General features: G+C 51.3%; 3 protein-coding genes across 7 annotated transcripts in view; 2 read left to right on the top strand and 1 right to left on the bottom strand.

Moving 5' to 3' along the window:
- Positions 1–9,535, top strand: part of PIGS (phosphatidylinositol glycan anchor biosynthesis class S) — a 21,222-nt gene extending 11,687 nt beyond the window's left edge. For both annotated transcript variants that reach the window (XM_017888928.1, XM_017888929.1), the window contains 7 exons: positions 1,388–1,595; positions 2,800–2,942; positions 4,343–4,457; positions 5,965–6,110; positions 6,671–6,771; positions 7,881–8,091; positions 8,447–9,535. In XM_017888928.1, coding sequence (XP_017744417.1) covers positions 1,388–1,595; positions 2,800–2,942; positions 4,343–4,457; positions 5,965–6,110; positions 6,671–6,771; positions 7,881–8,091; positions 8,447–8,722 — 1,200 coding nt within the window. In that variant the 3' untranslated portion in view covers positions 8,723–9,535. The remainder of the gene's footprint in view (positions 1–1,387; positions 1,596–2,799; positions 2,943–4,342; positions 4,458–5,964; positions 6,111–6,670; positions 6,772–7,880; positions 8,092–8,446) is intronic.
- Positions 9,536–10,255: 720 nt separating this feature from the next.
- Positions 10,256–16,203, top strand: UNC119 (unc-119 lipid binding chaperone). Of its 3 annotated transcripts, none has more exons than XM_017888925.1 (5): positions 10,256–10,582; positions 14,207–14,320; positions 14,809–14,911; positions 15,061–15,233; positions 15,501–16,203. In XM_017888925.1, the coding sequence occupies exons 1-5, from the start codon at positions 10,363–10,365 to the stop codon at positions 15,611–15,613; spliced, it is 723 nt and encodes a 240-aa protein (XP_017744414.1). In that variant the 5' UTR covers positions 10,256–10,362; the 3' UTR covers positions 15,614–16,203. The 3 variants fall into 3 exon arrangements, with proteins under 3 accessions (XP_017744414.1, XP_017744416.1, XP_017744415.1); XM_017888926.1 differs by having other exon boundaries at positions 10,266–10,582; positions 15,505–16,203; XM_017888927.1 differs by lacking the exon at positions 14,207–14,320 and having other exon boundaries at positions 10,265–10,582.
- A 9,324-nt stretch (positions 16,204–25,527) lies between these two features.
- FOXN1 (forkhead box N1) overlaps positions 25,528–27,960 on the bottom strand; it is a 30,268-nt gene continuing 27,835 nt past the window's right edge. Inside the window, exon 8 of one of the 2 annotated variants that reach the window (XM_017888900.1) lies at positions 25,528–26,631. In XM_017888900.1, the coding sequence (XP_017744389.1) occupies positions 26,312–26,631 (320 nt within the window). In that variant the 3' untranslated portion in view covers positions 25,528–26,311. The remainder of the gene's footprint in view (positions 26,632–27,960) is intronic. The other variant, XM_017888901.1, reaches the window with a different exon arrangement.

Here is a 27,960-nt window from a genome sequence, read left to right as displayed (position 1 = left end):
AAAAAAAAAAAAAAAAAAAAAAGAATGCTGGCTGGGTCTGGTGGCTCACACTGTAATCCCAGGACTTTGGGAGGCTGAGGCGGGCAGTTTGCTGGAACTCAGGGGTTCAAGACCAGCCTAGGCAACATGGCAAAACCCCATCTCTACAAAAAATAAAAAAAAATAGCTGGATGTGGTAGTCCCAGTTACTTTTGGAGGCTGAGGCGGGGGATCACTTGAGCCCAGGAGGTGGAGGTTGCAGTGAGCTAATATCATGCCACTATACTCCCCATCTCTACTAACAATACAAGAATTGGCCGGCCATGGTGGTGCGTACCTGTAATCCCAGCACTTTGGGGGGCTGAGGTGGGTGGATCACCTGAGGTCAGGAGTTCGAGACTAGCCTGGTCAACATGGTGAAACCCCATCTCTACGAAAAACACAAAAATTAGCCGGGCATAGTGATGGGTGCCTGTAGTTCCAGCTACTCGGGAGACTGAGGCAGGAGAATCACTTGAACCCAGGAGGCAGAGGTTGCAGTGAGCCGAGATAGTGCCACTGCACTCCAGCCTGGGCGACAGAGCGAGACTCCGTCTCAAAAAAAGTTTATAATCAAACATTTAATTTTTATAAAAAGACTAAAGAAAATGTTAATGAACATCCCCATCCCCACCCCCAGCTCACAAATTGCAGTGCAGTAGCACAGTGTGTACTTCCATGGTTATATTCCATTCCCTTTCAGCCCAAGGCAACCAGATTTTGTGTGTGTAATTTTCTTGCTTTTCCTTAGAGTTTCATCACATATGTTGTATCTCTGTAAACAGTGTATTTAATTTTATATTTTTGAATTTATATAAATGGTGGAATATAGCACATGTTCCTCTGCCACTTTTATTTTGTTCAACATTTATAGTTGAGAGAATCATCCATAATTATATAGTTGAATCTATGCATCATTGTATAAACATAAACGTAATTTATCCATTCTACTGCTTGTGGACATTTGGATTATTTCTATGTTTTACTGCTAGAAATAATGCTATTGTGAATACTTGTTTCTTTGCCATGTGCCATTTTTATATCATACTCTCCAGTTGTCAGTTTATTCTGCTTTTCTTGCTCAGTATGCCATCTCTGAGTTTCCATTTCACCATTTGACCAGCCCCCAAAGAGTTAGATGCTGCCTGGACCCACGTCTACTGGGAAAGAGAAGGGAATGGAAACAAATGAAAACAGTCAACGTATACTCATAGCTCAGAAATGCTGAATTAATAGCTCATGAATCTCAAGAGAGGTGCAAACCTGTTGGTCACTGGCAAAGGGGCAGATTCGAAATAATAGGAGCCAGGGTGCTTTTCGGCTTTCTTTTCTGAGCCGTGGGCGTTCTGTCCCTTGCTCACCCCCACAGGACATGATGAGCTACATTGGGCCCAAGAGGACAGCAGTGGTACGGGGGATAATGCACCGGGAGGCCTTTAACATCATTGGCCGCCGCATAGTCCAGGTGGCCCAGGCCATGTCTTTGACTGAGGACGTGCTTGCTGCTGCTCTGGCTGACCACCTTCCAGAGGACAAGTGGAGCGCTGAGAAGAGGCGGCCTCTCAAGTCCAGCTTGGGTAGGCACCAGGCTTTGCCACAGGAAGGAAGAGGAAATGAATTACGTGGGGCAGGAGGGAAATCTGCATGCCAGCTTCTTTCTCCTTTCTTCTCTAGTCTCATTTTTTTTCTTATTTACTTTGTGTTATTATTATTATTTTATTTATTTATTTATTTATTTTTGAGACGGAGTCTCACTCTGTTGACTGGGCTGGAGTGCAGTGGCGCGATATAGGCTCACTGCAAGCTCCACCTCCCGGGTTCACGCCATTCTCCTGCCTCAGCCTCCTAGGTAGCTTGGACTACAGGCTCCCAGCTAATTTTTTTGTATTTTTAGTAGAGACGGGGTTTCACTGTGTTAGCCAGGATAGTCTTGATCTCCTGACCTCATGGTCTGCCTACCTCGACCTCCCAAAGTGCTGGGATTATAGGCATGAGCCACTACATCTGGCCTATTTTTTTTTTTTTTCGTTTGTTTGAGACAGAGTCTTGGTCTGTTGCCTAGACTGGAGTGCAGTGGTGCGATCTTGGCTCACCACAACCTCTGCTTGCCAGGTTCAAGCGATTCTGACTCCTCAGCTTCCTGAGTAGGTGAAGTGCATGCCATCATGTCTGGCTAATTTTTGTATTTTTATTTTTATTTTTTATTTTTTGAGATGGAGCCTCCTGTCATCCAGGCTGGAGTGCAGTGACGCGATCTTGTCTCACTGCAACCTCTGCATCCCGGGTTCAAGCGATTCTCCTGTCCCAGCCTCCTGAACAGTTGGGATTACAGGCGCCCACTACCACACCCAGCTAATTTTTGTATTTTTAGTAGAGACGGGGTTTCACCATGTTGACCAGGCTGGTCTTGAACTCCTGACCTCAAGTGATCTTCCTGCCTCGGCCTCCCAAGGTGCTGGGATTACAGCGTGAGCCACCATGCCCGGCCGATACTTGTATTTTTAGTAGAGATGGGGTTTCTCCATGATGGCCAGGCTGGTCTTGAACTCCTGGCCTCAAGCGATCCGTCTGCCTCAGTCTCCCAAGGTGCTGAGATTACAGACGTGAGCCACAGTGCCTGGCAGCTTTTTCTTAGTGTTCCTCATCCCAGTTTTGGCCTCCTTTTGGTTCCATAATGGAAAGCAGCCCCATTCCAGAGGAGAAACAAGTTCAGCTCAGCTGGGAGTACAGGCGACCCCTTTTCACAAGAGTCTCTGACTTCCCTGACTTCTGTTTCTGTAGGCTATGAGATCACCTTCAGTTTACTCAACCCAGACCCCAAGTCCCATGACGTCCACTGGGACATTGAGGGAGCTGTCCGGCGCTATGTGCAACCTTTCCTGAATGCCCTCAGTGCCGCTGGCAACTTCTCTGTGGACTCTCAGGTGAGACCGGGAGCAAGTTGAGGAGTCCTTTTCAGCGTCCATACATATTTACAAGTGCAGTCCGTTCCTCCATCTCTTAGAGCTTGCTGATTTGCTAGGAATTTCCTGTGTGTATATGTATGTGAGTGTCATAAAGGCGGGTACTGGGGGTGTGTGTGTGCCCTCGTCTGTGTCCATCCATCTATTGAGGGCAGATTCTAGTGTCTCTACCTGCTTGGCATTCAGTTGAAGGAATTTGTCCGTGCTTGTTAACAAACCACCTTCCTATGGCTCCCTCTAGACCTGTACTCGCCAGTTGTGCTTAGATGTTAATGCCGTGACCCATCCTTTTTTTTAATTTTTTTTTTGAGACAGAGTCTTGTTCTATTGCCAGGCTGCTGGAGTGCAGTGGCGCGATCTCAGCTCACTGCAACCTCCGCCTCCCGGGTTCAAGTGATTCTCCTGACTCAGCCTCCTGAGTAGCTGGGATTACAGGTACGTGCCACCATGCCCAGCTGATTTTTGTATTTTTAGTAGAGACGGGGTTTCATCTTGTTGGCCAGGATGGTCTCGATCTTTTGACCTCGTGATCCGCCTGCCTTGGCCTCCCAAAGTGCTGGGATTACAGGCCTGAGTGACGGAGCCCAGCAGAGCCATTCTTTAGGAATTTAGTTTTTAGAAAAAAAGCTTCCTGAAATTTGTTATTGTGGTAACAATAAAGATGTGAAGGGCCGGGTGCGGCGGCTCACGCCTATAATCCCAGCACTTTGGGAGGCTGAGGCAGGTGGATCACGAGGTTAGGAGATTGAGACCATTCTGGCCAACATGATGAAACCCCATCTCTACAAACATGTAAAAATTAGCTGGGCATGGTGGCGCGCACCTGTAGTCCCAGCTTCTCGGGAGGCTGAGGCAGGAGAATCGCTTGAATCCAGGAGGCGGAGTTTGCAGTGAGCCGAGATCACACCACTGCACTCCAGCCTGGCAACAGAGTGAGACTCCGTCTCCAAAAAAAAAAAAAAAAATGTGAAGAATGTAGCTTTCTGTATCACGCTGTGTCCTTGTAGAGAAAACACGTGGGAGAAATTTTTATCAGGTCTTCCTAGTGGGAGTAATTGCTTCTGAATAACTGGCTTGATTTGATCTTGTAGACACTGAATTATGCTGTTCTTTGTTTCTCTCTTTGTGTAGACTGTTAGGAAACCTGGTAAAATACGTGGCTTTTAAAGCATGTATTTAGTTTATTCACTTTACCCTTGGCTTTGCTATTTTCTTCTACAACTATTTTCTCTCAGCCCTGGTTTTGTCTCTTATATGTTGCCTTGTCCTGATTGTGTCTTTTTTAAGGCTCCTCAAATCTTTTTTGGGAGAAAGTAGAATATAAATCTAAACAAAGTAACCACTCCCTCTTTCCTCTACAGATTCTTTACTATGCAATGTTGGGGGTGAACCCCCGCTTTGACTCAGCTTCCTCCAGCTACTATTTGGACATGCACAACCTCCCCCATGTCATCAACCCAGTGGAGTCCCGGCTGGGTGAGCACCTAAGGATGAGGGTCTTTCTTTTCTGCCAGTCTAGGGAGGGACCCTAACGGCTCAGCTGTGGGGGGGACGGGAGTTGGAGGTGGATTATATACAGTGACGGTTCCCAGGTTGGGTTGGTCTGAGGAGACTGCACAGATTGAGGCTCCTTTTTTCCTCTTCTTGAGACAAGGCCTTGCTCTGTTGCCCAGTCTAAAGTGCAGTGGCACAGTCATGGCTCACTGCAGCCTCTAACTCCTGGACTCAAGTGGTCCTCCCACTTCAGCCTCTTGAGTAGCTAGAACTATAGGCAGTGCCACTATACTAGGCTAATTTTCAAAATTTTTTTTAGAGACAGGATCTCACTGTGTTGCCTATGCTGGTCTTGAACTCCCCTCGAGTGATCTTCCCACTCCAGCCCCCTAAAATGCTGGGATTATAGGCATGAGCCACAATGCCTGAGCCCTAGGTTCCTTTTTCATGATGCTCTGTTGATATCTCCATCTTCACACCTATCATATCCAAAAGCATTTATTAAACATGATTCCCAGCACTTTTTACAAATGAATGGCTAGACTGGGTCTATCTCCCTAAACGCCATCTAGGAGAGAGGCTGTCACACACATAGGAAAGACAACAGCAAAAGTACTTGAGGGCAGAATTTGAATCAACAGTTCTGCTGAGTGAGGTTGAATAACCTTGAAGCTAGTATTATAGTTTCTCATTTTTTGGGTGGAAACTAGGAAGAGGAAGTGTGACTAAGAACTGTAACACAGGCAAACCAAAGTGAATATATCTAATTGTGGAACCTCAGACACCAGAGGCAGGCTAGTGTGGCCTGAGGATTGTTAGGGGGTGGCATGTGAGGCCTTAGAAAATTCCTCCATTCATTTATTCATTCAGCAAACATTGACTGAGGGACTACCTTATGACAGTGCTGAGTAGAGAAGAGAAGGGCTTTTCAGGCAAAGGGAACTGTGAGCTTAGATGCAGAAGAGTGAGAGAGCATAGATATTCAGGAAGCTCAGCGTAGTTTAGTGTGGCTGAAATGTGAGTGAGTGACCAAAGATGAAGCTGGTAAGGCAGGCAGGAGCCAGATCATAAAGGACCATGTTAAGGAGTTTGAACTTTAACCTAATGTGGGTGGCTAGCCATTGAAGGATATTAAGCGGGGAACTGACATAAGGTCAGATTTCTGGTTTGCATAAAACTATCTGTAGTAATATGGGTACATTGTGGGAGTGGCCAAGAAAGCTGTCTTAGACAGTCAAGGGGCCTTTGAGGAGGGAAAATCCAGGGGTGTTTTGGAGCTAAGGACTGTGTTTCCATCTGTGTGGCACATCTCGGGAGAGCATTCTGAAGCCCTTTACTAGAAACACCCTGGACAGGAGGGTATCCTAGTGATTGTTAGTTGGGGAATCAGTCCCAGCATGAGTGACCAGCAAGTTAGAGGCTGACCTGGGACTAAGGTCCAGGTCCAGCATGTTTTGATATTCTGCTTTCCCTTGTCTTTACACCACAGGATCCAGTGCTGCCTCCTTGTACCCTGTGCTCAACTTTCTACTCTACGTGCCTGAGCTTGCACACTCACCGCTGTACATTCAGGACAAGGACGGCGCTCCAGTGGCCACCAATGCCTTCCACAGTCCTCGCTGGGGTGGCATTATGGTAATTGTCACACTACGCAGACCCCAGAGCCTATGCTTCTAGGACAGGCAGGTGTCCCTGAAACTGTGTTCCTTCTGTTTTCCTTCTGGTGTGTTCCATGGCCCAGCCTGTGGGAGGGGCAGGCACCAGGAAGGTGAGGGTGCCATGTGCTCATGCCCCTCTTCTGCGGGCCTCACTTTTGTTTCTGCCAGTGTTTTCTATACTATGACCCTTTGCCCTTATCTAGGATCATTCTGTGTCCATCTTAGATCTTGGCCTTATTTGTGGGAGTCTTGCAAGGTTGGGAACCTTGTCTCCCTTGTTAGACTGGAAGTTTCTCATGGGGGAGAATTCTAAAATGGGATAAGAAAAGAATATGTTCTACAGGACTTTCAAGGGGTTAATTGGGATAATGTATTTAATGCTCCCCATAGTAGGTACTCAAAAAATATTAGCTATACCATGAGGTTTGTAGCTTCTAAAGAGCAGAGACTATGTCTTCCTTTTATCTCCAGAGTTCCTAGGGCAGAGCTGTACATGGGCCTGGTATGATGTTATGGCAATCTCATTCCCCCTTTCAGGTATATAATGTCGACTCCAAAACCTATAATGCCTCAGTGCTGCCAGTGAGAGTCGAGGTGGACATGGTGCGAGTGATGGAGGTGTTCCTGGCACAGTTGCGGTGAGGTCCTGGATGATCCACTTGGGGACACAGTTTCCTTGGCTGTAGAGGGGAGCTGCAAAGTGGAATCAAGTCTTACCTGGCAGAGATATCTTGGCTGTGCCTACAGCCCCAGGGATGTCTAAGGGATATCTAAGGGATATTTCTAAGGATCCCATCATCCTTCTTCTAAGAAGGACTAGTAGGTAACAAAACTCTTTTTTTTTTTTGAGACAGTCTCACTCTGTCGTCCAGGCTGGAGTGCAGTGGCGCGATCTTGGCTCACTGCACCCTCTGCCTCCCAGGTTCAAGCAGTTCTCTGCCTCAACCTCCCGAGTAGGTGGGACTACAGGCGCCTGCCACCACATCCGACTAATTTTTTGTATTTTTAGTAGAGACGGGGTTTCACCATCTTGGCCAGGCTGGTCTTGAACTCCTGACCTCATGATCCACCCACCTTGGCCTCCCAAAGTGCTGGGATTACAGGCGTGAGCCACTGTGCCTGGCCAACAAAACCAGTTTTAAGAAAAATAGATTAATGAATGTCAGGTGATGGAGTGTGATTAGGGCTGCTTGAGAAAATAACTGTTAATTCTTGTGCTGCCTGATGGATTGAGAGTGACTGAGGCTTTATGTTGAGGATTCTAAGGCTGTATCTGGGCTCATTAGGAAAGAGTGTTCTTCTGATTGACTAGCAGTGTCTGTCACAGATGCAGGCTTAGAGAAGCACAGCACATGTGCCTTGGTAAAGGCAGTCCTGGATCATCCCTTAATGCTAAGTCTCATTGGCCCCATTTGTTCAAAGAGAGGGTAGAGAAGGTGAAAGGATTAAACTAAGTTAGTGTTATCAGAAGTATTTTAGCTATGGAACCTTTTTTTAAAAAACGAGATCTTGGAAGTCTAATGTAGAAACAGGTAAAAGCAGAAACACCGGTTGAAGCAGGATTTGAGGCCAATTTGCTTGGTGTTGCCACTTATGCCCCTAAGACCCTGAGGTACTTCCCTTTAACCCCTATGGTTCTGGATAAGATTGAAAATCACTGGTTTAGGACAGATATTTGAGAAGTCTTAGCCATCATCTCCCACCCTGTGGTCTCAGCCACCTTGATCTTACTCCGATGTTCCTACAGGTTGCTTTTTGGGATTGCTCAGCCTCAGGTGCCTCCAAAATGCCTGCTTTCAGGGCCTAAGAGCGAAGGGCTAATGACCTGGGAGCTAGACCGGCTGCTCTGGGCTCGGTCAGTGGAGAATCTGGCCACAGCCACCACCACCCTCACCTCCCTGGCACAGCTTCTGGGCAAGATCAGCAACATTGTCATTAAGGACGATGTGGCATCTGAGGTAAGCGGGCAGGGGATGGATTCTGCAGCTTGGGACTGGAGTAGTCAGAGAGGGCCAGAGTGTGGTGAGGCCAGAGAGCCTGTGAAGTCCACGGTATGTGTGGGCTTGCCATCTTTAGTGTGCCAGCCTTCCTCTAGACAGCAGTACCAGCCCCCCAGCAGGAGTGCAGATGACAGTGCGAGGTTTCAAGCTGACCTTAGGAAAATAAACCATATCCCTTTAGACAGACTTCCATAGATCCTGGATGAACTCCAGGCATCTCCCTCAATAGATGGAAAGCACAGTAAGGCCCAGCACCCTTTCCACCAATGCCAAGGACTTACTGGTATACCCTCTTGTCCCTTCTGCTTCCTAGGTGTACAGGGCTGTGGCTGCGGTCCAGAAGTCGGCAGAAGAGTTGGCCTCTGGGCACCTGGCATCTGCCTTTGTCGCCAGCCAGGAAGCTGTGACGTCCTCTGAGCGTGCCTTTTTTGACCCATCACTCCTCCACCTCCTTTATTTCCCTGATGACCAGAAATTTGCCATCTACATCCCACTCTTCCTGCCTATGGCTGTGCCCATCCTCCTGTCCCTGGTCAAGATCTTCCTGGAGACCCACAAGTCCTGGAAAAAGCCCGAGAAGACAGACTGAGCAGGGCAGCTCCTCCACAGGAAGCCTTCCTTTTTGGCCAAGGTGGGCGGTGTTAGATTGAGAGGCACGTACATGGGGCCTGCCGGAATGACTTAAATATTTGTCTCCAGTCTCCACTATTGGCTCTCCAGCAACCAAAGTACAACACTCCAAGATGCGTTCATCTTTTCTTCCTTTCCCATTCCCCTGGCTCAGTCCTCCTCCACCACCAGGGGCCTCAAAAGGCACATCATCCGGGTCTCTTTATCTTGTTTGATAAGGCTGCTCCCTGTCTCCCTCTGTGGCATGGACTGTTTGTTCTTTTGCCCCATTTCTCAACATAGCACACTCATGCACTGAGAGGAGGGAGCATTATGGGAAAGTCCCTCCCTTCCACTCTTCTCTCTAACCCCTGTGGGTGAGCCCTAGTCCCTGCCGTCATGAAGGGGTCAGGCATTGGTCACCTCTGGGACCTTCTCCCTCACTCCCCTCCCTCCTAGCTGGCTTTGTCTGTCAGGTACAGTCTGGTGGAAGTCCAGGAGGCAGCAGCTCAGGACGTGGTGCTGGGTGTGTGTGTGTGTGTCAGAGGTTCCAGAAAGTTCCAGATTTGGAATCAAAGAGTCCTGAATTCAAATCCTTGTTTGCACTTATTGTCTGGAGAGCTTTGGATAAGCTGTTGAATCTCTCTGAGCCTCAGTTTTTCATTCATTCAAATGACACTGATGATGTCTCCCTTACAAGGTGGTTGTGAGGATTAAATGTGATCAGCATGTAAAGTGTCTGGTGTATATTAGGCTCTTAATAAACACTGGCTGAATATGAATTGGAATGATACCAAGTCTGAGCTCTCCTCTTTCTGTATTCACTGGTAAGTAACAGTTTCCTGGTGTTTGTCCTCCTGTGCCCACAGGTCCACTTTGCTTCCACATGGCCATGTGCCTTTCCTAGCTGGATTGCCCAAGGCTGTTAGCATCTGCTTTTTACCTGAGATACTAATCATCAGGTCAAAAAAAATTTATATATATATATATATATATCTTGAGCACCAGCTGCAGGGAGCCTTCTGCCAGGTGCTGGGGTCCTACAGAGAACAAAGTAGGCAGGATCAGTGCTTTCACAGAGCTGAGCTTTCATGGGGAAGAGCAGACAAATAAAAATAATTTCACATAATGCATTGGAAAGACAAAAACAGGCTGGTCAGATGGTGACTGAGGGGGAAGGACTTCAGACTGGGTGTGAGGGAGGCAACTTTGAGCAGATGACATCTGAGTTGTGACTAGGAGAAAAAAGGCCATCTGGGGAAGAGCATCCAAGCAGAGACCCTGAGCCTGGAACTCAGGAGCAGAAAGGCTGGAACACAGTGAGTAAGCGGAGAGGTAGTCAGGACCCCACTAGTACCAGTACAAGAAAGTGTTAGAGAAACAGAATGAAGCCCAGGGCAGGATCCCCCGACTCCCATCCCCCACGTCCGTGGCCTTTCGGCAGGGGTGGGCCGCGGGGCGGGCGGCATCAGCGCAGGGCCCACCCCAGGGGCGGGGACGGGGCGGGGCGGTACCTGGAGCCCCGGCCAGGGGCGGGGCTGCGGACGCTCCCGCTTCCCCCGGCTCCAGCCGGCGCAGGCAGCAGCGGCAGCAGCAGGCGAGCCGCGGCCCGGCGAGGCCATGAAGGTGAAGAAGGGCGGCGGTGGGGCCGGGACGGGGGCGGAGCCCGCTCCCGGGCCCTCGGGCCCGAGCGTGGCCCCCATACCAGAGCCGCCGGTGGAATCTGAATCTGGGTCCGAGTCGGAGCCGGACGCAGGCCCAGGGCCCAGGCCGGGGCCGCTGCAGAGGAAGCAGCCGATCGGGCCGGAGGACGTGCTGGGGCTGCAGCGGATCACGGGTGGTGAGCACCCGCGAGGGAGCGCCGCCCGCTGGCGGGAAGGGCAGAGGGTGCGAGGGGCCCTCCCGGCGCACCGAGCCCCGGCCCCGCCCCTTTCCCGCCTCCCCTCCCCCACCAAGTCTCCCTCTCCTGTGTCCCCTACTCTCCCTTCTGCAGCCAAGCCTGAGATCTCTGTGTTCCCTCTTCCCTTGATCTCTCTCTGTGCGCCTTTCTTCTCCCTTTCAAGATTTATTCCTTCCTTTTCCAGGGGTCCGTCCCCTTTTCCCAGCGTCGAGGTGTGTGCGGCAGCAGCTGCAACTGTAGCCCTGCCTCTGTGGAGTCTTCAGAGCGCTTTGAGGCCCGCCCTTGCACTAATGAGGAGAGGGGCTGAGTGCAGCTTGTCCTCAGCCCCCACGCTGGAAGCTAGGTGGAGGCTGAGTTACTTGGGAGGCATTCAGACTCGTTATGTCTCCCCAACCATTAATACCCTCACCCTGATCCTCCAGGAAGACTTGGGCCATTTTCTTCCCCAGGAAAGAAACTGAGCAGGCAGCTTCAGAGTGTTGGCTGTGGTTCCTCTCATGGGGAGTGGCTTAACGTCCCCCCAAGCCTGGACTAGCGCCTGTCCTATTCTGGGGGCTCTATCATCAAGGGAGGCTTGGTCTCCACTGTGGTTAAGAGTTTCTGAGCTGGACTGCCTGGGCTGGAGTTCCAACTTTGCCATATAATTGGCTGTGTGAACTTGGGCAAGTAACCTGACCTCTCAGCATGTCTTTTCATCTGTAAAATGGGGATAATGGTACCTATCTCATAAGGTTATTGTGAAGATAAGTCCTCTGATTCTGTACAGTGCCTGGCATCTATGCATGCTGTGTGCATTGGGCTCTTTGATCAGTAGTATTTTGGGCCCTACAGGGCTGCTCATGGCTGCTGCCTGGGGTCAAACAACCTGGCTTTCAGGGCAGGGGAGGGGGTCATCATAGGCAGGGAACGAGGGCTAGGAAACCTCATAGCAGAGGCCTTGGCTGAGCCTCAAAGGATGAAAGGTGCATGAAGAGACAGTGGCTCTCCACCTTGGCCACATTCACCAGCAACCTGCCCTGGCCCCCTTTGTGAGAATAATTGTTGGGGGGCCTCTCTGTGGGTATGGGGTGCATATATTGGAGTGGACCTGAGCCCTAGAGCTTCCAAAGCAGTTGAACACAGGGCTCCCAGACAGAGCTGTGGAGGGGAGGCAGCCTTGAGCCTGTGCTCCTGGGTCCCTGGGGGCCAACTCCTCTATCCTTACCGAGTTAGGCAGCAGCCATTCTTGGCTGGGGCCCCAGAGTACTGAGCTCCCTTGCCCAAGCAGGCATCGATGGAGGGAGGGAGGCTGGACCAGGCTGATGTTGAAGCCAGTTGGGCTACAATTTGCAACAGCAGTATTTAGGATTCAGCTTAGCTCTGGGGCAGAACTGTCTCAGAGGAAGTCCAGAGGTCAGATTGAGTCCTGAGTAACTTGGGGGGTTGATTTTGCAAGTAGAGGGAGCTTCCAGCTCATGGACCACCATTTGTCTCCTAATTTGGAGGAAATTCATAGCCCTTAGAGATGGGGAATCTGTGGAGGGTGAGTAGAGGACAAGGCTTCATGGGAACCCCTTCCTGTGCAGGAGTTGAGAACAGAGTTCCAGGGATTTCCACCCTGGCACCTCTTGCTGGTCTCTTCTGACCCTAATCACGCAGGTCCGAGGTTTGCTGTTCCCAGATTACTGGGCCCTGAATCCAGCTTAGGAAGCTATTTGTGGCTGAGAGGAATACAGCAGTTGTGTTCTGAGCCCTTGGCTACTCTGCTCCTTATTCTGACCTGACCCTGGGTCCCAGGCCTCATCCTTTCTAGAAGGGAAGGAGTGGCCATGGTGTTCTGAGCCATAGACATCCCTGTTCCTCACTTCTTCTAAGGACAGAGAGGTTGATAGATTGAGTTTGCAGTAGAAGAGACTGAGGTCAGACTGCAGGAAGTTGTTCCCAAATGAGAGAGGCTCCAAAAGTTGGAGAATGGGAGAAGAAAAGGCCTTACAGGGATCTGGGAGTTGGGCACTGGGATCCTGCTCCCCACTCTGCCACCTCTATTCCCTACGCTCTGTACCTTCTTTCTGTGTCTTTATACTGGTGCTTACTTTCTGTGAAAATAGGGTGAATGGGTGAGATAGGGGTTGCCCACTTCCAATCTCTCCCCGCCTCACACGTGGGCTGTAGTAGACTCTTCCCCAAGCTGTATAAAGTCCATGCTGGGCCCTAGGTACCAGACGGCTGCCAGGAGGGCTTCCCGGAGGGGACTGTGTCTGGCTTGGGGAAGAAGCAGGCCTGGGGAAGAGAAAATGACTTTATATTCACTTCCTCTTCCTGCCCCAGAGGAATAGGTGGCCCAGGGGCCTGGAGGGTGATTTCCGGGCCTCTGTGGGCCACCAGGGGAGGATGTGATGCTGTGTAGGCTGACAGCATCAGAGTCTCTCCCTGCACCTCTCAGCTCTCTTTGTTGCCAGGGTCCCCCTGAACACTTGAAGTTGCTGCTGCAAGAGCTGTGAGGGTTAGATTGGGCCCTGTAGGTCCCTGAGCTTCCTCAGGCAGGGCCTCCCACTGTTCTTGGTTCCCCTTGTGGGCCCGAGGACTCCCTTTAGCCCTTCCACACCCGCTGCTGCACCTGCCACACTCTCTTTCTGGCCTAGCCTGTGTTCTTCTCTATAGGGGTCCGGGACTACTTTCTCCATGATGGTGGCTCAGAGCCAGGGCTGCCTAAATGACCTCTAAGGGGGTTCTCTCTGCTTGCTAAGACTTCCTCCCATTTGGAGATCAACAAAGGATGAGAGCAAAGTTGGCCTCCTCCCCCTGCCATATCCCAGGCTCTGGGCTTGAGTCAGCAGAGCTTTGGTTAAGCTGCTTAAGGGAGCTGGGCTGGTGTAAGCTTCTTACTGAGAGGAGGGGGTTGGGAGGGGAGGAGGAACAGGGAAGGGGTTGTTCACCTGCCCCAGCACCACCCATATCAGGGAAAGTCCCCTCAACATCAGCCTCACCTGATACATCTAGATGTCATGCCAGGGACAGCTGTGGGGCAAGGGTAGGAGTATCCTCCAGAGAAGGACTGTGACTCTCCCAAGACAGAGCTGTGTGGCCCCCTTTAGAGTGTGGTTCTCAAAGGCAGGGTAACAGAGAAGTTGATAGATTGAGTTTGCAGTAGAAGAGACAGGTCAGACTGCAGGAAGTTGTTCCCATATGAGAGGAGAGGCTCCTACCAGGCTGGAGACCCAATTCTCCCAAAGTCACCTAGCCAGCCTTGGCAGAGCAGAGGCCAGAATGAGGACCCTCAACTCCAGGGTGGGTGGAAGAGTGTCCGGGAGGTGGCCTTATCCTCTACCCTTCTCTGCCCTTCCCTTCCCTGGCCCCCAGAGGCCACTGGGATGGCACTCTTTATCCCCTGTTAGATCCCCATGGTGGAGTTATGTCTCTTCCACACTGGGGGTGTACCCCAAGGGCAGGGACTCAGGTCCCTCTTTCCAGAGGGCAGTGATCCCAGGGATGAGAAGATGGTAGCTACTCTAGGGTCCCACACAAGCTGACCTGGCAGCAGGGGCTTTGGGGCCCCTTCCTTGCTCAGCTGCCTGTCTCCCCTAGACTACCTCTGCTCCCCCGAGGAGAATATCTACAAGATCGATTTCGTCAGGTTTAAGATTCGGGACATGGACTCAGGCACTGTCCTCTTTGAAATCAAGAAGCCCCCAGCCTCAGGTGAGTGGGCTGGGTGGGCCATTAATGGCGAGGCAGATATGAGCTGTGGAGTGGGCTGCCCAGGGACTCCTTGGGCCACAGAGGAGTCCACAGAGCTGGGGCTTGGACCTCAGCATTCTCAGGAGTCTGCAGGCAAGGGGGCCCTTTCTTTTCCTTCCCTATGTTTCTGAGGCTGGACATCTTGTGAGGTCAGCCCTGCCCCTTCGGTCACTGCCAGCCTGCCCTCTGCAGGGCTCTCTGGGAACTGCAGTCCTACGGGTCCCAGGCCTCAGCATCCTGTGGCCCCAGAACCACAGTGGCAATCGGGAACCTGCAGATCTGGAACCGCTAGGTGGCACTATCTGGCCAATGGTCTGAACCCTCAGTGTGCCCCAGAATTTCTTGGGGAGTTTTTAAAACATCACATAGATGGGGGCCCAGGGGTGGAACCCTGGGTGGACAAGGGCCCAGCCTGAAGTCCACTGAGCCCCAGTTGGGGTACATTGCAGAGCGGTTGCCCATCAACCGGCGGGACCTGGACCCCAATGCTGGGCGCTTTGTCCGCTACCAGTTCACACCTGCCTTCCTCCGCCTGAGGCAGGTGGGAGCCACGTGAGTCGCTGGGCTGGGGGTGGTGGTGGGGGTGAGGGAGAGGGTGTGAGGGGGCCCTTCTCAGCCTCTTGTAGGGGTGGCCTGTCCTGAGCCTGGCTGGCTAGCTGACTTCAAGGACAGACTCAGCCCTGCCTCCTTCCCTTGCTCAGGGTGGAGTTCACAGTGGGAGACAAGCCTGTCAACAACTTCCGCATGATTGAGAGGCACTACTTCCGCAACCAGCTACTCAAAAGCTTCGACTTCCACTTTGGCTTCTGCATCCCCAGCAGCAAGAACACCTGCGAGCACATCTACGACTTCCCCCCTCTCTCCGAGGAGCTGAGTGCGTGGGCAGGGCCTTCTGGGAGTGGGGAAGTCGGGGGTGTGTAGAGAACGAGCTGTGGGAGGGAGGGGGACTTGTGGGTCTGACCCCATTTCTCCCCACCCTGGGGCTCTTCTGTGTCTGCCACCATTCCCATATCATCTGTAGAGAAAGACGCCAGGGATATCTCAGGTTGTTTGGCTGTCCCTGTACCCCAGTTCTGAAGCCTCTGCAGTGGCCGGACTCAGGCTCCTGACCTTTGCCCGGCCTGGTGGGCCTCTCTTGCAGTCAGCGAGATGATCTGTCACCCATATGAGACCCAGTCTGACAGCTTCTACTTCGTGGATGACCGGCTGGTGATGCACAATAAAGCAGACTATTCCTACAGCGGGACGCCCTGACCCCATGGCCGCTCTGACCCCAGGAGGCTCCGATTCTGGGCTCGGAGCTGTGACCTCCCCAACACTCACCCCTCAACCCCAAGTCCTCTGCTTGGGGAGTGCTCCAGGAGCCCCGGACCCTGAGTCAATGTTGGGAGGAAGGGTACCTGGTGTCCCCAGTCAAGCCCGTGAAGCCCATGGGGCCTGCTACATGGGGTGGGGTTGTAGGGAGGCTGTTTGCCTCCATGTCTAGGAAGGCCTGTGAAAGGAGCAGTTGGGACTTCCGGACAACTTAGCTGGGTCCTACTTGGACCCAAGTTTCAGAATAGTGTTCCCTTATCAAGGCTGTGACTAGGTCAGGCAGAGATCCATTCCCTGTCCCCTGCCTGCTACCTTCAGGCCATTTAGAGTTGTAAATTTACAAAGATCCACTGTGGGCTCCAGCTGCCAAGCCACCCAAGGGAGTCTGGGCCCTAGGCCCAGCCCCATCCCTCCCCATGAGGGGCCAAGACACTGCCTGAGGTGTGGGAGGGACTGGCTGAGATTGCAGCCCATGGTAGGAGCTGGACCAACTGTATATAGTTTTCAATAAACTTTTTCCTTTTCTGTTCTCTGGTGTGGCCAGCCTCTGTGTGTATGGGCAAAGAAGGGAGCAGGGATAGGCAGGAATGTGCTTAAGGCAGTAAAAATTTCTCCTACCTCTCACCTTCCAGTGCACTCTCATCCCTTAGTCTTCCTGTCCTGTGATTCTCTGTACCCTGACACCATCTAGAGTCAGCATTTAGAACATGATGGAGCTGGAGAGGGTCTTTCTTGTGATGAAGGAGACCCAGACCCTGAGAGGGGAAGCTCTTGGCCCAAAGTCAGAGCCAACCCTGGCAGAACAGAGGCTGAAACAAAGACTCTGAACTCCAGGGTGCGAGGGAAGGTGTGGGGGAGGTGGCTTTGTCCTCCATACTACCTTCCCTGAACCCCAGAGGCCACTGGGACCACTGGGTTGTGCTTTTAGCCCTCATCATAGAAGGTGGCAGGGCTTTGGCTAAGGCCTGGAGCCATCTCCTTGCCCTCAGCTGCCTTGGGGAGCCCCTATGCCTGGGCAGCCCTGCACATAACACTGCCCTCAGCCCCCACCCCCACCCCAGACTCAGAGGAGGGGGCTGCTTCATGGAGGAGATTCAGGAACTGAGGTGGACAGAGAGCACACCCTACAGTTTCAGGCCCTCCTTCAGATATGCCCAGAGCTGACACACCCTCTGGGCTGAAGAGCTCTGGCCCTAGGAGGCCCAGAAGTGCTGGAATTCAGCTTGATTTTGTGAAGCCCTTGCTGGGGGCAGGAGATGGAGCTAGGATCTGCACTGAATTCTGGGAATTCTGAAATGAGTGAGACACAAGGAACATACACTCATCCCTAGGGGGAAAAAAAGGACTGGGACATGGACAGGAAGAATCAGAGTCGTTCTGTATGGAGGGTTCTGGGGAGGATTTTTATAGGAGGTGGCACTGGAGCAGGTGCTTGTGATGGGAATTGATGGGGAAGAGTGCTTAGGCACAGGGAACAGCATAAGCAAAGGCTCAGAGGCAAGATTTGTCAGGTGTGTTTGTTTGTTTGTTGTTTATTTGAGATGGGGTCTCCCTATGCTGCCTAGGCTGGTCTCAAACTCCTAGGCTCAAGGGATTCTCCTGCCTTGGCCTCCCAAAGTGCTAGGATGATGGGCATAAGCCTAGGTGTGTTAAAGAGTCAATATGATACGAAAGGAAGACAGATCAGCAGAGCCTTAGGAGCAGGGCTTCCGAGAAGTGGGGAGCCCCTGAGGAGGATTAAGTGGGCATGACATGGTCAAATTATCTCTGGCTGCTGAGTGAAGGGCAGATTGGAATAATGAGACTGACAATAGTAACCAAGATTTACTGAGGGCCAGGCTTGGTGCTCTGCATGTATTAATGCATAAACATGGTCATTTCTGAGGAAGGCACTATTATGATGCCCATTTTACAGAAAATATAAGTCCAGAGAGGTTAATGTACCCAGCCAACATTGCACAGTTATGAAGTGGCAGAGCCAGGACTTGAATTCAGGCAGTCTGGCTCCATGCACTACCATACTAAAGGCAGGGGGCAGTGAGAATGAGGAGGGTGCTGCAGGAATCTGGTGAGAGAGAAAGAGAACCTGAATTAGGCCAGTATCCTCAAAGATGGACAGAAGCAGATGAAACTTATATTTTTAAGAGATGAAATCCTCAGGAGTGGTGGCTGATTGGATGAGTGGATTGGAGAGAGGGAGGAGGCAAGGCTGACTGCCTGGTTTGTGGCCTGGATGCTGGGGTGGCTAGGGGTGCCATCTCTGGGCTTAGGAATGCAGGTTGGATCAGGGTGGATGGTAGCAGGAGAGGGTGACTTCAGACAGGGACATGCTGTGGCATGGAGGAAATTACCAGAAAGCAGTAAAGGTGGGCCCTAAGACCAGGAGGGGAATAAGGGCTGAAGGTGGTGATTGTTGAGGCCATCAGCCACAAGGTGATTGCTGAAGCTATGATGGTGGCTGAGATCATGGGGTCCTCCACTGACACTCTTGGTATTTAGGAATGCCAAATGTCCTGCAATTACTGGAACTCTCCCAAACAATGCTATTATAATACGAATCCCCATTCCCCAATTGAGGGTGCCTAAATGAGAATGTATCACCTTAGGGAAGGCTGGTGTTTGAGAGCAGGGTGGAAGGAAAGGAACCACTGGAGACAGAAGGAGTGAGCCCCCAGGGAGGTGGGAGCAGAACCATGTTTTGGAGGAAAGAATTTCATCACAAAGCAAGTGGGCAGGGACTATCAGTTGCCACAAAGGTAAAGAAGGAGAATGAGGACAAGAATGTGGAGGGGAGGGATTTGTTTGCAGATGAGGCTGCATAGGTATGAAAGAAAGTACAGTATAGGGGTGGTTTTGCTGTTGTAGTTTATGGGGTTACAAGTCTGCAGAGAAGCTATAGCAAGGAAGAGGACCTTTTCCCAACACCCTGATAATAGTTCTACTCACTGCAGCTGCCAAGTAGAACTGGGTTGAGGTTCTAGACTGGGCCTGCTGCACTTCCACCTTCAGAGAGAGAGGAGGGTCCCTATTCTGAGGTTCTCATCTCTGAAGCAGGCACCCAGTTGGCACTCACTTGAAAAGAGGCCTGTGTTCCTTAGGCTTGGAGGAGTCTAGGCTGGGAAAAGCCTTGGCCCTATGCCTTCTTTTAAGTCTTCATGCTTCTGGCACTAGTCCTATTGCAAATGGTACATCTTGCTGCATTTAGTTCTTGGCACTGTCCCTAGGAACCTAGAGGCTGCCTGGGAGGAAGACAGGGTGGAGGTGGGGCTAGTCTTGGCTCTGATGTTGATGAGTTGTTGACCTTGAAGGGGCAATTCCCTTTTGTCTCTGAAATGGGCCAGTCATTTTTGCTTTGACTCTTTTTTTTTTTTTTTGAGACAGAGTCCCGCTCTGTCACCCAGGCTGGAGTGCAGTGGCCGGATCTCAGCTCACTGCAAGCTCTGCCTCCAGGGTTCACACCATTCTCCTGCCTCAGCCTCCCAAGTAGCTGGGACTACAGGCACCCACCCCCATGCCCAGCTGATTTTTTGTATTTTTAGTAGAGACGGAGTTTCACCGTGTTAGCCAGGGTGAGCCACGGCGCCTGGCTTTTTTTTTTTTTGAGAAGGAGTCATGCTCTGTCGCCCAGGGTAGAGTGCAATGACATGATCTCGGCTCACTGCAACCGCTGCCTCTCGGTTTCAGGTGATTCTTCTGCCCCAGCCTCCCAAGTAGCTGGGATTACAGGCACCCGCCATCATGCCCAGTTAATTTTTGTATTGTTGTAGAGACAGGGTTTCACCGTATTGGCCAGGCTGGTCTTGAACTAGGTGATCCGCCCACCTCGGCCTCTTAAAGTGCTGGGATTACAGGCCTGAGCCACCGCGCCTGGCCTGCTTTGACTCTTTAGGGGTGTCATGAGGATCCCGCCCCTGGGTAGAGCAGGAAAGCCCAAGTACTACAGGGAAACCCACAGCTCATGCCCTGGGCTGGCCTGCAAGGTGCTCACTGAGACTGCCAAACCAGTGGTTAAAATATTGAGATCTGGCCGGGCGCAGTGGCTCACGCCTGTAATCCCAGCACTTTGGGAGGCCGAGGCATGTGGATCACGAGGTCAGAAGATCGAGGCCACGGTGAAACCCCGTCTCTACTAAAAATACAAAAAATTAGCTGGGTGCGGTAGTGGGCTCCTGTAGTCCCAGCTACTCGGGAGGCTGAGGCAGGAGAATGGTATGAATCTAGGAGGCGGAGCTTGCAGTGAGCTGAGATCATGCCACTGCACTCCAGCCTGGGTGACAGAGCGAGACTCTGTCTCAAAAAAAAAAAAAAAAAAAAAAAAAAAAAAAACCTGAGATCTTCCCTTTCAGCTGTTAAAGAGCTGCTGTCCCAGGCCGCCCTAGCCAGGCCCTTCCCCTAAGAGTCACCCTCCACTTCCCCACCATCTGGCAACTAAAGCAAGGACACTACCATTCTTTTTTTTGAGTCAGGATCTCATTCTGTTGTCCAGGTTGGAGTCCAGTGGCACAATCATGGCTCACTGCAGCCTCAAACTCCTGGGCCCAAGCAACCCTCCTACCTCATCTCCCAAGTAGCTGAGACTACAGAAGCTACATGTGCCACCACACCTAGCTAATTTTTTGTAGAGATAGGGTTTTGCCATGTTGCCCAGGCTGATCTTGAACTCCTGGGCTCAAGGAATCCTCCTGCCTTTGCCTCTCAAGGTGCTGGGATTATAGACCCAGCCCCTTGCTTTACTTTTCTACGTGCCACAGACTCTCTTGTCAGTCTGCTAAAGCCTATGGACAATAAGAGGATTTTTGGAACATAAAATATATTGTTATCCTATTTATTTATTTATTTACTTATTGGGACGGAGTCTCGCTCTGTCACCAGGCTGGACTACAGTGGCACAATCTTGGCTCACTGCAACCTCCTCCTCCCAGGTTCAAGTGATTCTCCTGCTTCAGCCCCCGGAGTAGCTGGGACTACAGGTGCACGCCACCACGCCCAGCTAATTTTTGTATTTTTAGTAGAGACGGGGTTTCACCATGTTGGCCAGGATGGCCTCAATCTCTTGACCTTGTGATCCTCCTGCCTCAGCCTCCCAAAGTGCTGGGATTACAGACGTGAGCCACCGTGCCAGGCCTATCCTATTTATTTTATGTATTAAAAACTATATACAATTGACCATGGGTTCCGCATCTGTGAATTCAGCCAACTGTGCATCAAAAACGTCTGTACTGAATATGTGTAGACCTTTGTCTTGTCATTAGTCCTTAAGTAATACAGTATCACAACGATTGACATAGCATTTACATTGTATTAGGTATTATAAGTAATCTAGAGATGATTTAGAGAATATGGGAGGATGTGTGTAGGTTATATGCAAATACTCCACCATTTTATATCAGGGACTTACTTGCACATTCATGGATTTTTGGAATTTGTGGGAGTTCCTGGAACCACTCTGAGATGACTGTGTGTGTGTGTGTGTATCTACAATCATGCACTAGATATCAATGTGTCTGTCATGACACGCTGCATATATGTCTGTGGTCACATAAGATTACAATACTGTATATATATATATATATATGTTTTTTGAGACAGAGTCTTGCTCTGTCTCTCAGGCTGGAGTGCAGTGGTATGATCTTGGCTCACTGCAACCTCTGCCTCCTAGGTTCAAGAGATTCTCCTGTCTCAGCCTTCTGAGTAGCTGGGATTACAGGTGTGTGCCACCACACCCAGCTAATTTTTTGTATTTTTAGTAGAGATGTGGTTTTGCCATGTTGGTCAGGCTGGTCTCAAACTCCTGACCTCAAGTGATGCGCCCGCCTTGACCTCACAAAGTGTTGGGATTACAGGTGTGATCCACTGTGCCCAGCCAACACTGCATTTTTTACTGTACCTTTTCTATGTGTTGTAGAAACACACATAGGCATTGTGTTACAACTGCCTACAGTATTCAGCACACTCATATGCCATACAGGTTTTTAGCCTCGGAGCAATAGGCTATCCCATAGAGCCTAGGTTTGTAGCAGGCTCTACCATCTAGGTTCGTGGGAGTAAACTCCATGATGTTTGCACAATGACAAAATTGCCTAAGGACACATTTCTCAGAACGTATGTCTGTTGTTAAGCGACAGATTACTGTATGTGTGTGTATATGTGTGTGCATGTGTATGTATTTGTACATTTTTTGTACTATCTATAACACAATTACAAAATATCTGTGATTTCTAATGACAAAGTCACAGGTATTGCCAATGCTAGTGTGATTNACACTCATATGCCATACAGGTTTTAGCCTCGGAGCAATAGGCTATCCCATAGAGCCTAGGTTTGTAGCAGGCTCTACCATCTAGGTTCGTGGGAGTAAACTCCATGATGTTTGCACAATGACAAAATTGCCTAAGGACACATTTCTCAGAACGTATGTCTGTTGTTAAGCGACAGATTACTGTATGTGTGTGTATATGTGTGTGCATGTGTATGTATTTGTACATTTTTTGTACTATCTATAACACAATTACAAAATATCTGTGATTTCTAATGACAAAGTCACAGGTATTGCCAATGCTAGTGTGATTTGTTGCTGATATTCATAATGGAGGGAAATGCTAGATTTCAGGTAAGGATGAGAGAAAATGAAGATGTAACTTTTTCATGCAAGTTCCTGGACCTGGGAATTCTAATCCATTTGAGATCTCTCACATTTAGAATCCCTGAGCAAAAGGATTAATTCCCTCCAAATAGCTGACTTGAAGACCCTGCATCCATTCAGACAAGTTGTTGCTCACCCTGGCCAGGTGTGGTGGCTCATGCCTGTAATTCTAGCACTTAGGGAGGCCAGGGAGGGGGTGTTGCTTGAGCCTGGGAGTTTGAGACCAGCCTGGGCAACATAGTGAGGCCCTACCTCTACAAAAACTACAAACGTTAGGTGGGTGCAGTGGCCCACGCCTGCAATCTCAGCACCTAACAGAGGCTGGGGTTGGAGGATCACTTGAACTCAGGAGTTCAAAACTAGCCTGGGTAACATGGCGAGACCCCATATCTACTTAGAAAAATAAAATTAAAAAGATGGTTGCTCATTCTAATAATGGTTAAATGCTTGGTGTGGGGTGGCCAGCAGGGGGCAGCATATGAGCGGGAGCGCGGGGCTCATTTCAGGGTGGAACTAAGGCCCAGTTAAAGTCTGAGGGCCTGGTTACACACACACACACACTCTCTCTCTCACACACACACACACACAAAACTAGACCCAAGTCCTACCTGCTTGCTACCTGTCTTCTTGCATTAGGGGCCAGTTCACACACAGGTGTGCTGAATGGGCCCACTGGACAGAGGTTTCACAGAGGGCCCCCCTGGAGGAGATGGCCTAGCCTGGGATATAAGGTAGGTTTGTCTGAGCTCCCAGAGTCTCAGGACCTGAGGCAAGCAAATGGGTCCCAGTAGGATTCTCCCAGGAAACATTTGCCCTGTGTTTGGGGGCCTGGGTGTCATCAAGACACAGGCCCAGGGTTGGACAGAGCTGGCATGCAACATCGCCTGAGGTCTTGGCAAAGAGCTTGCACCTGCTTCCTACACAGCCAGGGCCAGGCTGGGGCAGGTGGGCCTTCCTCTTTGGTGTACCCCCAGCCATATCTTCCCTATTCCCTATCCTACCTCAGCCTTCCAGCCCTGCATTTACCCTTCCAGCCTCTGCTGGGGAGGGTGCTGGGGTAGGTGGGGTTCTATTATGGGGTCTTTTGCAGACCTATCCTCTCGGAGATAGGTGTTGACTGGCCCCCTGGGCCCGGCCCCAAGAAGAGCTTTGTTATTTTTTTGAGACAGAGTCTCACTCTGTCACCCAAGCTGGAGTGCAGTGGCGCAATCTCAGCTCACTGCAACCTCCACCTCCCAGGTTCAAGCAATTCTCCTGCCTCAGCTCCTGAGTAACTGGGATTAAAGGTGCCTACCAACACACTTGACTAATTTTTGTATTTTTAGCAGAGGCGGGGTTTTACAGGCTGGTCTCTAACTCCTGACATCAAGTGATCCACCCATCTTGGCCTCCCAAAGTGCTGGGATTACAGGCATGAGCCACTGTGTCTAGCTACCCAAGAAGAGCTTTCTTTTCTTTTTTTTTCTTTTCTTTTCTTTTCTTTTCGTTTCTTTTCTTTTCTGTTCTGTTCTTTTTCTCTTTTCTTTTCTTTCCTTTTCTTTTCCTTTCTTTTCTTTCTTTTTTTTGAGTCTCACTCTGTTGCCCAGGCTGGAGTGCAGTGGTGCAATCTCGGCTCACTGCAACCTCCGGCTCCCGGGTTCAAGCGATTCTCCTGCCTCAGCCTCCCTCCCTAGTACCTGGGATTATAGGTGCCCGCCACCACGCCCAGCTAATTTTTGTATTTTTAGTAGAGACGAGATTTCACCATGTTGCCCAGGCTGGTCTTGAACTCCTGACCTCAGGTAATCTGCCTGCCAGGGCCTCCCAAAGTGCTGGGATTACAGGCGGGAGCCACCGCGCCCGGCCTTCATCCAAGAAGAGCTTTATAAGCAGAGGTCCCCCCTTGTGGCTTCTCTGGGACCTTGGGTTCATGTGTGTGCTTTTGGCTCCCACATCTGCCCCATCTCTTTTGAGACAATGCTGCAGTGACACCAACCCCACCTGGAGGTGACACCTAGGGGGTGAGTCTGACGTGGGAGTGAGTGAACCCCTGACCCTCCGGAGACCGCTCTGCAGAACCAGCAGTGCACACAGCACCAGGACATGCTCCACTTTGTCACCTGTGGAACTCAGGGCCTCAAGTCACTTGGCATCTCTTTCAGCCAGGAACAGATTGGAAACAGAAAGGCATAGCCTGGACAGGGCAGCGACTCCTTCTTGCGTAAGGAGATGGGGGTGCAAAGAAGGAGTGGGCAGACCTCAGAGGCAAGGGGTCTGGGGGAGGGCATCCCTTCCATTCTTCTGGCCAGGGCAGCCTCTTCCCTGCATCTCTTTGGAAGTTCTCCTGGGAAGAGACCCTGCCCACCTGCTCCTCAGCCTCCCCAGTGGGTCAAGAAGTCTTCCTAGATGCCTCACTCTTTGGATTAGAAACTTCCCAGTTCTGGGTGAGGGTGGGAGAGACGTCACAGGCCCAGGGCATCTGACATCAGAGTGGCCTGGCCGTTTTGCTTAGGGAGAGGCGGCCAGAAATGAAGGCTTGGTAGTGAGACCAGAAGGCACTTGCTTTATTGTTCCAGGACAGGGGACAATGACAAGCCATTGAGGGATCTGCTTATGCCTCCTCTGAGCCTGGGGCCAACCTCTGGAAGTTCTTGTTACCTCCAGGCCCAGGGTGGGCTGAGGTTCCCCCTTGGTGGGGTCAGGCTCATGGCAGGCACCTGGGCTACACCCCACAGCGCCACGGGTATCCTTTGTGCTTCCTGGGCACCCTAGGTCTGCCAAGCAGTCGAAGCGGGGGTGCTTTGCATGGGTGCTTCCCTGCCACCCTGTGCCAGGCTTTTTTCCTGAATACCTAGGTTGCCTGAGACAGTTGGAAGTAACTAACAGGTGCTCCTCAACTTATAATGGGGCCACATCCGTAGAAATCCATCATGAGTGGGAAACATCGTAAGTCAAAAGTGGTTTTTGACTTCTGGTGGTTTCAATTTACGATGGGTTTATCAGACATAACCCTATCCTAAGTTGAGGAACGTCCTGAATGTGTATTGCTTTTGCACCATCCTAAAGTTGAAAAAGTGTAAGTTGAACCTTCACAAGTAGAGTTAAGCCGGGACCTAAACTATGAACTTTTCTTTCTGGAGGGGAGTGAGATTGTGGTGACCTGGAGGTGGCCCTTCCTGCACCCGGGACTGGGGAAAAAGGACATATTCAAGTTTCCGAGGGCAAGGGCTTTTCCAAACACTGCTTCGGAATCGGGCTCAGTTTGGTCCCCGGGTAGATGTTGCCCCTCCTGTGTGTCACCCTGGGGGAAGCTGGACATAGCAGGTACTAAGGATGGGTAGAGCCTGGCTGAGCGGGTGCTGCCAATTAGCAGCTCCTGGGGGAGTCCACAGACAACCCAGGGAGGAACTCTCTATCTCCTCCTTCTTGCTGGGCTGTTGGGACGAAGATGGGGGAATAAATACAGGGGCTTCTGGGAAAGAAAATGATGAGGGGCCAGGCCTGCAGAGCAAGTGGATGTCAGAATGGGGGTCTGGGGGAATCTTTGGCCTGGCACAGGGCCTGAGCTTTTGGTAAGCAAAGCCCTCAGCTCTCAGTTGCCCCAGAAATGAAGTCAGGCTCTCAGTGATGGAGTGCTGGTTCCTCTGGCTGTAAGGTATGTGGGTGGGTGTACATCTGAATAACTCTGTGTGTGTGTGTGTGTGTGTGTGCACGCATGAGGGCTTGAGTGTGGATGAGTACGAGCTAGGAACAGTGCATTTTCTTCTTGCCCAGACACTTGCTCTTTGGGGGCCCTGGGTGAGGAACTGGGCCACCACATGGCAGAAATGTGTGAGGAGCAGCACCCCCGGTGGTGTCCTCTGCGCCCCCAGCTACCAGCTAACACGTATGTTGGCTTAGTGGCACAGGGGACAGGAGTATTTTCCTTCCTTGACCTTTAAGGTGAGCCTGATGTGGGCGGCCAGCCAGGACTTCCAGACCAGGCAAACGCTGGAGCTGATGATGCTGGGCACAGCTCATGCCAGAGCCATGGGCTTGGAGCTGGGGCTGAGGTACACAGAGGGGCCTGCAGAGGCCGGAGAGGGCGTAGGCTCCAGCTCCATAAAGGCAGAGTAGAGGGTGGTGAGGTGCAGGTCACCCAGTGCCCCGGAGCCCCCACTGCCTGGAGATGCCAAGTCATCTGCCCCACTGCCTGTCTCTGTCAGACAGGGCCCAGGGGGGAAGCCGTGGGGTGGTGGCTGGGGTGGCGGCATCGAAGATGATGTTGGGGATGAGGTCACCAGTACCAGGGGGTCGAGGGCCAAGCTGTCATCCTTCAACTGTTCCCACAAGTTTCCTAGTTGGGGGAGATGGGGAAGGAGAGAACAAGTGTCACTGGGAGGCACCGGAGGAGTCCTGTCTGGCCCCTCTTACCTGTCAGTTTTCACATGCTGCAGAGAGCAGGGGTCAGGGTGACATGTGCTGGGAACAGACCCCAGCACTGGCTTTGTGATCCCAGGCAGTTGCTGAACCTCTCAGCCTCAGATTCCTCCTCCCATGTAGCCCAATCTGAAAGCCATTGATCTAGAAGACCTCTGTGGTTCTTTTTGGGGGTGGGCATTGCGGAGGGGTTGATGCCTGCTGGCAGCGTGGATGCCAATGTTGTGCACTCGGGAGTGAACCCTGACTCCTGCCTAGTCTCCCACGGAAGGTAGATTTGCAGCCCAGCTCAAGGAGCTTCTGGCAGTGTACTCTGGACCTAATGGGATGGATGGGCATGGCTCCCTGGGTCTCCTCCACTGCAGGGCCCAGGGAATGGGAGCAGAGCCAGGATGCACACCTGAGTCCAAGGAGCAAACAGTGCTGCCACCTATGCCATGGACCCGCATCATGGCTGGCCAGGACCTGGGGCTCCTGCACTGGGTATCCAGGCTGCAAGCTCTGGAGAGAGAGGGCCTGACTAAACCCTGGATTGGATTTGGCCACCTGGGTTCTAGTCCCAACTCTCCCTCTTTCTAGCTAAGTGACCTAGAGTAAGTTCTCAAGCCTCTGTGTGCTTCCATGAAGCAGGTTTAATAATCCCTCCTATCCTCTAGGCCCAGATGAGAAAGCACTTAGAGAGCAGCCTTATGCCTAGCAAGGGCTCAAGTAAATGTTTTTCGTGTCCCACATATCTGTAGCTTCCTCTGAGGCTGATTGAGCCCTGCTCCCCACTTCTGGATCGGGCAGAAGATCTATGGGCACTTTTCTTTTTTTTTTTTTTGGTAGAGACGGGGTTTCACCGGGTTAACCAGGATGGTCTCGATCTCCTGACCTCGTGATCCGCCCGTCTTGGCCTCCCAAAGTGCTGGGATTACAGGCTTGAGCCACCGCGCCCGGCCCTATGGGCACTTTTCTAATAATAGCTTCCCAAACCTGGGCTGTCTCCCCATCAGGTTGGGAGCTCTCTGAGGACAGGCTGCCTCCATCAGCTTGTGAATGTCCCCCACCCCTGTGCATACAGAGAGTCTGAGGCCTGGATCATCACCCTGTTCCAAACCTTCTGTGGCCAGTACCAGGGCCTGAGGTGCACTGGAATTTAGATGTGAATGGGTGGGCTTGGCCATCTGCAGAAATGGAGCAGCCAAGATGGAGTGGAATGGATAGAACCCTCCTCAAACTCCTATCTTCAAATCTCTCCAGGGCT

The sequence above is a fragment of the Rhinopithecus bieti genome, unplaced genomic scaffold (assembly GCF_001698545.2).
Source record: "Rhinopithecus bieti isolate Rb0 unplaced genomic scaffold, ASM169854v2 scaffold_18477, whole genome shotgun sequence".
In the NCBI taxonomy this organism is placed as follows: domain Eukaryota; kingdom Metazoa; phylum Chordata; class Mammalia; order Primates; family Cercopithecidae; genus Rhinopithecus; species Rhinopithecus bieti.
This window is presented reverse-complemented; position numbering and strand designations above follow the sequence as displayed.